At 43.5% G+C, this 12,293-nt stretch overlaps 1 protein-coding gene across 9 annotated transcripts in view; it reads left to right on the forward strand.

Annotated features, from left to right (window-relative positions):
* LOC141088494 (ADP-ribosyl cyclase/cyclic ADP-ribose hydrolase 2-like) overlaps positions 1-11,533 on the forward strand; it is a 55,700-nt gene extending 44,167 nt beyond the window's left edge. For all 9 annotated transcript variants that reach the window (XM_073574609.1, XM_073574606.1, XM_073574607.1 and 6 more), the window contains 2 exons: positions 10,040-10,126; positions 11,358-11,533. In XM_073574609.1, the coding sequence (XP_073430710.1) occupies positions 10,040-10,126; positions 11,358-11,499 (229 nt within the window). In that variant the 3' untranslated portion in view covers positions 11,500-11,533. The remainder of the gene's footprint in view (positions 1-10,039; positions 10,127-11,357) is intronic.
* Positions 11,534-12,293: the final 760 nt, after the last annotated feature.

Below are 12,293 nucleotides of genomic sequence, written 5' to 3' on the forward strand. Positions count from 1 at the left end.
CCCTTCTCAGTTTGACCACTAGTGGCTGCTATTGTTCACCTTGATAATTGTGCCACATCTCTACTCCTTACCACTGGAGGCTGCTGTTTTGTTCTGCAATTGACCTTTACTAAGATGGCAGATACTGAACCTGTGGAATCTGTCTTGTTTCCTGTTTGGGCCTACTTAAAGCCACATGGATATCTCACTCATTGCTTGAGTATCGTGTCTAGCTGTTAGTCTAGCTCCAGTCTCCAGTTTCTGAACTGTCTTACCCTGATTGTTCTTACTTATTACCAGATTGTTTCCTACAACTCCTTTTCTATTTCCAAAGACTTCTATCACCGTTTGCGGTTTCTGCTCGTGCTCATCAGGCCACTGGATTCCAGCAGTGCTACACCAGTCTCGTAACAGGATAGATAGACAGATAGATATGAGATATAGATAGATATGAGATAGATAGGCATATAGTTGCACAACCATCTTCCTATATTAAAATTGCACCCTGTGGAGCTTATTGGACAGCTTTTTATGATTGAATACAGTAAATAACATTTTTATAACCAGCCAAGGTAAAATAGACAGCTGGGAGCTGATATTCTCAGGCTGGGAAGATCCATATATTATATATATTTAATAATCGTACAATCATATTGTTACTAACCATGCAGGGTGGAATAAAGTGGGGCGGACAAGCGCTGCAGGTCACCGGAGCAGAAGTAGCATTGCTCGCCGGCACCTGCACAGAAGCAACTTTTTGTATCCTTCCCCTGAAAAGCTATGTTGAATAATCTTTGTTTTCAGATCATTTGAGAGTTGTTTTGAGGAGCCCATGATGCCACTCTTCATAGGAGAATCAAATAGGAGAACTACTTGCAAGTGGCCACCTTAAATACCTTTTCTCATGATTTGATACCCCTGGCTATGAAGTTCAAAGCTCAATGAGGTTACAAAACCAATTTAGTGCTTCAGGAAGTCAGTAAAAAGTAGTTAGGAGTTAGGACGGTGCGGATGCCAATCCCGGACATACATACATACATACATACATACAAGAAAATGATAAGGGTGCCCATACTTTTGCACCGGTCAAATTTTGTTTAACCCCTTACCTACAATTGACGTAATATTCCGTCCATGTGACCATGGACCTAATTACCATGGACGGAATATTACGTCATCGCGATCAGCGGCGCCCACGTGGTGAGCGCCGCTGATCGCGGCCGAGTGTCAGCTAATTATCATAGCTGACACCCGGCACAATGTGTCAGGGGCGGTCACGGACCGCCCCCGATACGTTAACCCCTTGCACACCACGATCAAACACGATCGCGGTGTACCGGGGGTTAAAGGGAAGCATCGGCAGGGAGGGGGCTCCCTCCGTGCTTCCCTGAGCCCCCCACGGCAGCGCAATGTGCAGCGCTGCTGCGGGGGACTCCTTTCCTGCAGGTCCCCGGATCCAATATGGCGACGGGGACCTCCGGGGGCCTGCAGGAAGCTGGCTTCCTCAGTGCCTGCAAAGCGCAGGCATGAGGAAGCCTGTGCAGTGCCTGTGACAGATCGCTGATCTGTCACAGTGATCTGTGATGTGACAGATCAGCGATCTGTCACAGGACAGTGATGTCCCCCATGGGACATTGTAATAAAGTAAAAAAAAGTGTAAAAATAATTTTAAAAAAATCGCCAAATTAAAAAAAAAAAAAAAAAAAAAATATTCCCCAATAAATTCATTTTTTGGAAATAAAAAAAAACAACAAAACAATAAAAGTACACATATTTGGTATCGCCGCGTCCGTAACGACCCGCCCTATAAAACTGTCCCAATAGTTAACCCCTTAAGCGAACCCCTTAAAAAATAAAAAACGAAGCAAAAAATAATTTATTATCATACCGCCGAACAAAAAGTGCAATAACGCGCGATCAAAAAGACGCATATAAATATCCATGGTACCGATGAAAACGTCATCTTGTCCCGCAAAAAATGAGCCACCATACAGCATCAGCGAAAAAATAAAGTTATAGCTCGCAGAATAAAGTGATGCAAAAATAATTATTTTTTATATAAAATTGTTTTCATTGCATAAAAGCGCCAAAACATAAAAAAACGACCTAAATGAGGTATCGCTGTAACCGTACTGACCCGAAGAATAAAACCGCCTTATAAATTTTACCGCACCCGGAACGGCGTAAACGCACCACCCAAAAGAAATTCATGAAACGCTGGTTTTTGTAAATTCTGCGTCCCAAAAAACGAAATAAAAAGCGATCAAAAAATGTCACATGCCCGAACATGATACCAATAAAAGCGTCAACTCGTCCCGCAAAAAATAAGACCTCGCATGACTCGGTGGGTCAAAATATGGAAAAATTATAGCTCTCAATATGTGGTGATGCAAAAACTATTTTTACAATAAAAAGCGTCTTTTAGCGTGCGACAGCTGTCAAACATAAAACCCGCCATAAATAGTAAATCAAACCCCCCGTTATCACCCCCTTAGTTAGGGAAAAATAATAAAATTAAAAAAATGTATTTATTTCCATTTTCCCGTTAGGGCTAGGGCTAGAATTGGGGGTTTCCACTATTTGCGCACATCAGGTGCTCTCCAAACGCAACATGGCATCTGATCTCAATTCAAGCCAATTTTGCGTTGAAAAAGTCAAATGGTGCTCCTTCCCTTCCAAGCCCTGCCATGCACCCAAACAGTGTTTTACCCCCTCATATGGGGTATCAGCCTAATCAGGACAATTTGCAAAACAACTTTTGGGGTCCTATTTCTCCTGTTGCCCTTAGGAAAATAAAAATTTTGGGGCAAAAATATCATTTTTGTGGAAAAATTTTTTTTTGTTATTTTCACGCCTGGGCGTTATAAACTTCTGTGAAGCACTTGGGGGTTCAAAGTTCTCACCACACATCTAGATAAGTTCCTTGGGGGGTCTAGTTTCCAAAATGGGGTCATTTGTGGGGGGTTTCCACTGTTTTGGTACATCAGGGGCTTTCCAAACGCGACATGGTGTCTGATCTCAATTCCAGCCAAAAAAGTCAAATGGCGCTGCTTGCCTTCCGAGCTCTGCCATGTGCCCAAATAGTCATTTACACCCACATATGGGGTATCAGTGTACTCAGGACAAATTGCACAATAACTTTTAGGGTCCTGTTACCCTTGGGAAAATAAAAATTGGGGGTGAAAAGATAATTTTGTGGAAAAAATATGATTTTTTAATTCTACCGCTGTGCATTATAAACTTCTGTGAAGCCCTTGTGGGTTCAAAGTTCTCACCACATATCTAGATAAGTTCCTTAGGGGGTCTAGTTTCAAAAATGGGGTCACTTGTGGGGGGTTTCCACTGTTTAGGTACATCAGGGGCTCTCCAAACGCGACATGGCATCCGATCAGAATTCCAGCCAATTTTGCATTGAAAAAGTCAAACGGCGCTCCTTCCCTTCTGAGCTCTGCCATGCGCTGAAACAGTGGTTCCCCCCCACATATCAGGTATCAGCGTGCTCAGGACAAATTGCACAATAATTTTTGCAGTCCAATTTCTCCTGTTACACTTGGTAAAATAAAAAAAATTGAACCTGAAGTAATTTTTTTTGTGAAAAAAAGTTAAATGTTAATTTTTTTTAAATATTCATAAAATTCCTGTGACGCACCTGAAGGGTTAATAAACTCCTTGAATGTGGTTTTGAGCACCTTAAGGGGTGCAGTTTTTAGAATGGTGTCACTTTTGGGTATTTTCTATCATATAGACCCCTCAAAGTGGCTTCAAATGTGATGTGGTCCGTAAAAATAAAATGGTGTTGCAAAAATGAGAGATCGCTGGTCAACTTTTAACCCTTATATCTTGCTAACAAATAAAAATTTTGGTTCCAAAATTGTGCTGATGTAAAGTAAACATGTGGCAAATGTTACTTATTAACTTTTTTGTGTGCCATATCTCTGTGATTTAAGGGCATAAAAATTCAAAGTTGGAAAATTGCGGAATTTTCAAAATTTTCGCCAAATTTCCGTTTTTCTCATAAATAAACGCAAGTTATATGAATGAAATTTTACCACTAACATGAAGTACAATATGTCACGAGAAAACAATGTCAGAATCACCGGGATCCACGGAAGCGTTTCAGAGTTGTGACCTCATAAAGGGACAGTGGTCAGAATTGTAAAAATTGGCCCGGTAGTTAACGTGCAAACCACCCTTGGTAGTGAAGGGGTTAAATGCAGATTGCACATTTTCTGTTAGTACAATAAACCTCATTTGAATCCAGAAATATAACTGAGTCCATCAGTTATTAGATATATGAAACTGAAATAGCTGTTGCAAAAACCAAAATTGTTATAAAGAAAAAAGGTTAACATTAATAGGGGTGCCCAAACTTTAACATATGACTGTATCCTCCATCCCATAGTCCAGTGCCCATATACCCATCACACATCCTCCATCCCATAGTCCCGTGCCCATATACCCGTCATACATATCCTCCATCCCATAGTCCAGTGCCCATATACCCATCACACATCCTCCTTCCCATAGTCAACCATTATAACATCATAATGAGCGGCGGGGCTTGCAACCTATGATGACATCAGCGTCGCAATGGCAACCATTATGACATCATAATGAGGGGCGGGGCTTGATACACACACACACACACACACTTTTTCCCCATTATGTAGATAGGGGCAAAATTGTTTGGTGAATTGGAACGCGCGGGGTTAAAATTTCGCCTCACAACATAGCCTAGGACGCTCTCGGGGTCCAGACGTGTGACTGTGCCAAATTTTGTGGCTGTAGCTGCGACGGTGCGGATGCCAATCCCGGACATGCATACATACATACATACATACATACATACATACATACATACATACATACACACACACACACTTCAGCTTTATATATTAGATATAGAAAATGGAGAATATATAAATAATTGTTATGAAACCTGAATTCAGATATTTTATTAAAGGGGTTGTTCCCTGCTTGGACAACCCGTTCTGAATTATAATATTCCATCATGTAATATAAAAATGGCTTGTATTCCCCGCCGGTGCCGGGTCTCTCGGAACGTTATGTCACGTGAGCCTTGAAGTCAATCGGTGGCCGCTAATGGGTCCCTTCACTCCCACTACCTTCAAATGAAAGTGACATCCAGTGTAAGTCAGAGCTGCTGCTGCTCCTCTGACTTTCTCCAGATGTCAGTTACGTACAAGTGAAATGAGAGTGAGGCGGCCTCTTAATGGTTGGCTTCAGGGCTCCCTTGACATAACAATGTCCTGTGAGCCCTGGGAGACCCGGCGCTGGCACAGGAGGCAAGTACAAGATGTTTTTTATTTTACCTTTCTTAGCTGTTTTCCTATTCACCAAGAAAGTAGTCAGTGTCATGTTGTGGACAGCCAGGTGGCTGTGGATCTGATTTACATATGTTTGTTGAGGCTCCTTAAAAGCATATAAGTTGGATGTCTGGTTTTCCATTCTTTTACTAATGATCTGACCAGACTTCACATTTGCATCTGATTTTGTCCTTTTCGCTGTCTTTCTAATACTGAACAATCTGCTTTATCTGTCACCAGGTAAAGTGACCAGTTTTCCTCTTACTTTATTCCCGCTGCTCCTCTGAGTTTTGTTGGCTTTTTTAAACTGCCATATGGTTCTGGAAATGTGGCCAATATGTTAATTGTGATGGTCTTTACTAAGGGGGTGTTGCTTATAGTGAAAATATAGCAGCAAGGAAAGATAATCTTATAAATTTATATTTTATTCTAAGATTAAAAGGACCTAGAATAGAAACAAACACACAAAGACCACCTAGTATAACCATATAAAGTGGAAGTGCACTTTGCCACACTCTGGTACTGTCCTTGTCAAGAGCAATACATGGGTCACGACCGGGCAAAATAGAAATTACCCCTTTAATATCTGCTCCTGCAATCCTGTTTGTAAGAATATATTTCATCATGGCACATTGGTGAGATCGAATCTTTTGAGCACTTGCATTTTATGTAGTTACTAGCTGAAGAGCCCGGCGTTGCCTGGGCATAGTAACCAACTGTGGTTAGCTATAACAAATTGTAATGATTATATTGCACATAAAAACCGTGCATCTAATCCTATCCTGTGTAATACTGACTGCTGAGCCGTGTATCTAATCCTATTCTGTGTGATACTGTCTGCTGAGCCATGTGTCTAATCCTATCCTGTGTGATACTGTCTGCTGAGCCATGTATCTAATACTATTCTGTGTGATACTGTGTGCTGAGCTGCGTATCTAATCCTATCCTGTGTGATACTGACTGCTGAGCCATGTGTCTAATCCTATCCTGTGTGATACTGTGTGCTGAGCCGTGTATCTAATCCTATCCTGTGTGATACTGGGCTCCCCCTGCAGTCTGTGTCAGAGGGTGGTCTGTGTTGGCACGGTAATAAATTGTGTCATTTCCAGCTTTACAGAAGGACGATAACACCATAGAAATGATAAGAATAATAGGCCTCAGTTACCACAACTGTCTACAAAGAAAACTGTTGCTGATAGCAACCAATCACAGCTCATTTTTCATCTTTTAAACAGCTCTGGGACAGCGTGGCAAGATTTGAGTGGCGACTTTTGTGTTTCGGCTTTTATGTGGCGAGGTTGGTGTATGTGTGGTGAAATGTGTGCTGAGGGTGGTCTATGTGTTGAAGCACGTGGTAGTGTGTGACGCATTTTGTGTGTGTGTTCATATCCCCGTGTGTGGTGAGTATCCCATGTCAGGGCCCCACCTTAGCAACTGTACGGTATATACTATTTGGCACCATCGCTCTCATTCTTTCAGTCCCCCTTGTTCACATCTGGCAGCTGTCAATTTGCCTCCAACACTTTTCCTTTCACTTTTTCCCCATTATGTAGATAGGGCCAAAATTTTTTGGTGAATTGGAACGCGCGGGGTTAAAATTTCGCCTCACTACATAGCCTATGACGCTCTCGGGGTCCAGACGTGTGAGTGTGCCAAATTTTGTGACTGTAGCTGCGACGGTGCGGATGCCAATCCCGGTCATACACACACATACATACATGCACACCCACATTGATCTTTATCTATTAGATAATAAGGTGATCTTTGTGTTTGTTTTGTTTTTATTTTATGTCCTTTTACTCATCTATAAAGTTATAATTTATTCTATTCATAAGACTACCTTGGCCCTGGCGAAATTTTCGCACATTGGTCGTCGGGGGGGGGGGGGGGGGGGCGCAGGCAATTTCAGAAAAAGCAAGCTGGTTAAATGTAAACAAGCACAGAGCAGTCAGCCTTTACGTCCGGCAACATAAAACAATAATGTCCATAAACAGGGCTTTGCTCCCTCAGACCCTGTTCACGCACAGGGCCAGGGCAATGTCCGTTAAACACTCAGTTCCATAGGACAGTACAGTCTCTTACTGACCGGGGTCAGTGACACTCACGGTTGTCCGACCATCCACTCTGGAGGTATCTCACAGACCTCGTTCCTCTGGTTCAGGAAAGCCAGCACTGCTTCCCCAGGCTGTGCGATATCCAGCAAGCAGGGTTGGCTTGGAGCCACACACACAGGAGTGTTGTGAACTCTCTCTCTGGCTTCCCTTTGGTGATTACTGAAGTTAGTGGTGCTTGTCAGATTGACAGAGGGGTTGCGAGTTCTCTTTCTGGGCTTCCTCTGGTGGTTACTGGAGGTAGTGGAGCTGATCTGATTGACAGAGGCTTGCCAACTGAAAATGAGGATGACGATTGGAGATCTGGGGTTTCAGATTGGGATTTAAGACAGCCGACTCCCTCTATCCCTGCTGGTGATTTTCTTCCTGTGCCTCCTGAGGTCTGATGACTCCTGCTCTGTCCCTGCATGTTCAGCTGAGGGGTTCATTTGCTACTCTGTTTGCATTTTACCTGGCTTTGTCTATCTCTGTTTTCTACGGGTCAGCCAGCTCCGGCTGGGGCTGTGCTGAATCACCGCCCATATGTTACTTCTTGTGCCAGTTTGTTTTGTCCCCTGTTATATTAGTCTCTTTTTGCTTTGCTTTCAGAATATACCAGAGTGCTGATATAGTGGGGGCGAAGTCATGCGACTTCAGTGTTTTTTGTGCATCAGACGTGTTGGATTTTTGCAGGTTTTTTTTGCGTTATTGCAGACAGTGTCTTTCCTTTCCTGTCCTGTCTAGTCAGTGTGGGGCCCCATCGTTTGCTCAGTCTATTTTTCTGCCTGCGTTTGTGTTTTCATCTTGTCTCACCAACAATATATGTCTGGGGGATGTCTATTCCTTTGGGGTCTGCTCCGGGGAAGTTTAGATTTCCCCTTTCTTGCTTTAGGCTTAGTTAGCTCTCCGGCTGTGCCGAGGCATCTAGGATCATCATAGGTACGCTCCACAGCTACTGCTAGTTGTGTGGACAGGATCAGGGGTCTGCAATCTGCTTAGTTACCAACCTGTCTGGTTTTCTGTGGCTTAGCCTGGGCCTGCTAACCTCCTCGGTGACCCATTCATAACACAGGAGGCCTTCTACCTCCCAGGTCACAGACAACTCTGTAGTGTCCCACCTGGACACATGGAAGTCTGTACACAATCCAGACTCCCAACACTCTCTCATGTGCTAAACACACCTTCATTATGTAGCTGTAACCCCACCCCCAGGTGAGGTATGGATCACATGGCTGGTCACCTGGTCATGACCTCACGGCAGGTCCTGAAAATACCTGCAGGTCCTGAAGGAAAACGGGTACAGCCAGCACCCTCATCCAAAGGTGAGGTAATATGGGTAGCCTGACCCTCCCATCTCTCATAGCTACCCATAACCCGGACCCAGGTGCACTAACCGTTATATTAGGGCACACGTGCACTAATAATAAAACACTCCGGGTTGCATCTCAGGGAGCATCCATCCCTGTGATATACATCAGCCATTCACAACCTTGCCAGTCACTGTTTCTGCATCACCACAGAGGGAATGCCTGTATGCATGACCTGGGGAGCCCACATAGCGCCCCCTAGCTGTCACAGGGGTCACTGCATTACAGTAGATTGGTAATACAATAAATTGTGTTGATAAGTAGAGGCCAAAAAAATGTTTTCCTTTTGAGGTGCCACCTGCAGGTCATAATGTCTTTCTGCAGGTTTATGAAAATGAATGTTTAAACTGCATTTAGTGATAAAATCGTGGATGTGTGGTTTGTTTGGCTGTTTTCTTGCTGAAGGGAGCAAATTTACCTTTCAAATGGTGTATAGTGTGTGTGTGTGTGGGGCGAAGTAATCAGCGAAAAGGCAGTGCATGCTTACAAATGTGTTGGTAGTGTGCTTTGGCGTACTGTGGTGCCACCTGCAGGTCAATTTTCCTTACTGCAGGTTTATGAAAATTAATGTTTAAACTGTATTTTGTGATCAAATCGTGGATGAGTGGTTTGTTTGGCTATTTTCTTGCTGAAGAGAGCAAGTTTACCTTTCAAATAGTGTATCATTTGTGTGTTTGGGTGCAGTATGAACGGAGATACAAAGGAATCACCGAAAAACAGTGTTTAGAAATAATAGAACAGATTATCTTTCCTTGCTGGTATTAGAATTTGCCTATTGAGCATTTATTTAGCTTTTTGGTATCTATCAGACCCTTGCTGATTTTTCTCTTACAGGGAAATTACACAGAGCAGCCTAAAGACACGTCACCGGAGAAACCTGTGAGGAATGCCCCCCTAGTAACTAAAGACCATAAAAATTAAATAAAAAATTTCTCTCCAAATGTAGGATTTGATATAAAACAAAATTTAATACTCCGTGGAGCAGAGGGAATAAAATAAGAGCAAAAACTAGGCACTTTTGACCTGGTGACAGGACCTCTTTAATCACTCAACTCCCTCCATCAGTCATCAGCTAGTCCACATATGCCATCCAGGGGCCATTGCTGAGAAGTCCAGATTCCTGTATAGGGTGAAAAACCATGAGCTGCCCGATCCTGCAAAGCTGAGTGGATGGCGCCAAATCTGGCTGTGGAAGCCAACTAGGATTTGTCTCATTTTTTTACAGCATCTCAATAGATAGATCAAAGGTTATAATGCTTAATATCCTCTTTCTCAGGGATTCCTGTGGAAGGAACAGCACAGCTACATTAGAATCTGTCTTGTCTCACAGAGGTTTTTTGTACCACTGCTATGACAATTATCGGTAAGTAACAATACATTAGTAGAGCGCCATTAATAAAACGTTTACACGTGAAGATTGTACGTGTTAGGCTAGGTTCACATTTGCATATGGAGGAGCTGTGGATGTCTGCGGACTTCCTCCGTGAAGCTCCGACCACGGCCGCACCTCCTCCGGTCAGCTCCGCCTACGTCCGCATACTTCTGCATGCGACCTGCGTACCCTATCTTTAACATTGGGTACGCAGGTCGTACGGATGTATGCGGATGCCTCCGTATGCGTCATCTTGACGATGCGGCGCCCGCATAAAATTACAACATGATGCATTTGACGCAGGTCGCCGCATTGTCAAAACGACGCATGCGGAGGTATCCGCATACATCCGCACGACCTGCGTACCCAATGTTAAAGATGGGGTACGCAGAAGTATGCGGACGTAGGCGGAGCTGACCGGAGGAGGTGCGGCCGTGGGCGGAGTTTCACAGAGGAAGTCCGCAGACGTCCACAGCTCCTCCATAAGCAAATGTGAAGCCGGCCTTGTACATATGTCAGCCCTTGAATCTGGCAATTGCAGTCCTGAATCTGAATTGTGTAGCCAATATTCCCTGGCTCTTGGTACAGCTCAGCCTATGCTCATATTAGGTTTGCACTTGCAGGGTTAGATTTTTATTCTTCCCAATCGTGAACCTTTCATATGAAAAGTTCTATAATGCCAGATCCCCGCACCATGGATACATTATGGTCTTTCCATGTCAATGGCGTCCATAGCCATTGATAGGTTTCTCTAAGTTACTGTGCATAGGCAGAAACCTAATAATCAGTTTTGTCAGTTGTCTACTTGCTGACTGTACTCTGCACAGATTAAGATGGGAGATCTCAAAAGCGACTTCACATTAACTCCTAATTGACAGGCCACTAAAATCAATGTTTCACTACCCCACGCTGCGCCTCAGACAAGGCAGCATAAAGGATCTGACTTTCCTTTAAATTGGTTCGTAGAGGAGAAGCAGCAAAGATTATAATAAGGCAATAATTTAGTTTATCGTGTCCATGGCACCAGATATGGGTCTTGTTATTTTACGACTGGCAGCCGGTATGTCACAGCTTGCTACAGCTGGTGACAATGGAGGTTATTGTAGATTCCTCCACCCCTGTGATTTTTAGCTTTTATAAGTTCTCCACACAATGTGTTGATTTTACTGGCACAGTATACTCTATATAATGACAGATTTTCCTGTACCCATCTCCCCGGCAGACCTGTCCGGATCCTGCAGTGCGTGGACTTTCCTGGTCACCCAGCTTGTAGTCCCAATAGTGGAAGTGGATTGACACCATCATGGATGACAGTGATGACTGTTTGGTTTTCTCTTTGTATTAATAATGGAAACGGACGTTAATTGAATAAATAAGATATTTGCACTCCCTGATAAATTCTGTTATTCTGATTGGATAATATTCTATAAGTGTTGCAAAAAAAAATAAGAGCATAAAAAATAACTTTTTAGCAGTATTGGTAATAGTGTTTGATATGACGGAGCACATTTATTGATATCTTTACACCATTAATAGGAGTTTAAAGGAATTGGCCACTTTGCAGTGAAATTTCTAATAATGCCATAAACCTTCATGTTTTGTGGCAGGGAGATATAAAGTATCCCCCACATCTAATAAACAGTAGAATAATGTTGACTGCACCAACTGATGTCGACATGTGTGGACAACACGCTAATGTGTATGGGGTCACCAGCCATCTGATTGTCGAGGGAGTTGTCTGATTTGAGACTGTAGTTGGATTTGTTCTCCCAGAGATAAGCTTCTGGGAGAGATGCCGATCACCAGCTCTCTCATAGAGAACACAGGAGCACTTGGCCAAACGAGCACTACGGTGTATGGGAGGAATGGCTAAGATAGCTGCCAGCTGAACGATTGGATGAAGCCTCGTTTGGCTAACAGTTTTCTAATTTGCTAATTGGTGGCTTTACAAGATTTCCTTTTAAGCTCCACTGCTGCCCATGGATAAAATTGCAAGGACTGGATCTACAGCCTTCAGATGCCCTAAAGGCCCCGTCACACTAAGCGATCTCGGTAGCGAGATCGCTGCTGAGTCACAACTTTTGTGACGTAACAGCGATCTCACCAGCGAGATCGCTGTGTGTGACAGCGATCAGCGAGTGGCCCCCCTGCCGGTATC

The sequence above is a fragment of the Dendrobates tinctorius genome, unplaced genomic scaffold (genome assembly GCF_039654945.1).
Source record: "Dendrobates tinctorius isolate UK_male_01 unplaced genomic scaffold, ASM3965494v1 ptg000039l, whole genome shotgun sequence".
In the NCBI taxonomy this organism is placed as follows: domain Eukaryota; kingdom Metazoa; phylum Chordata; class Amphibia; order Anura; family Dendrobatidae; genus Dendrobates; species Dendrobates tinctorius.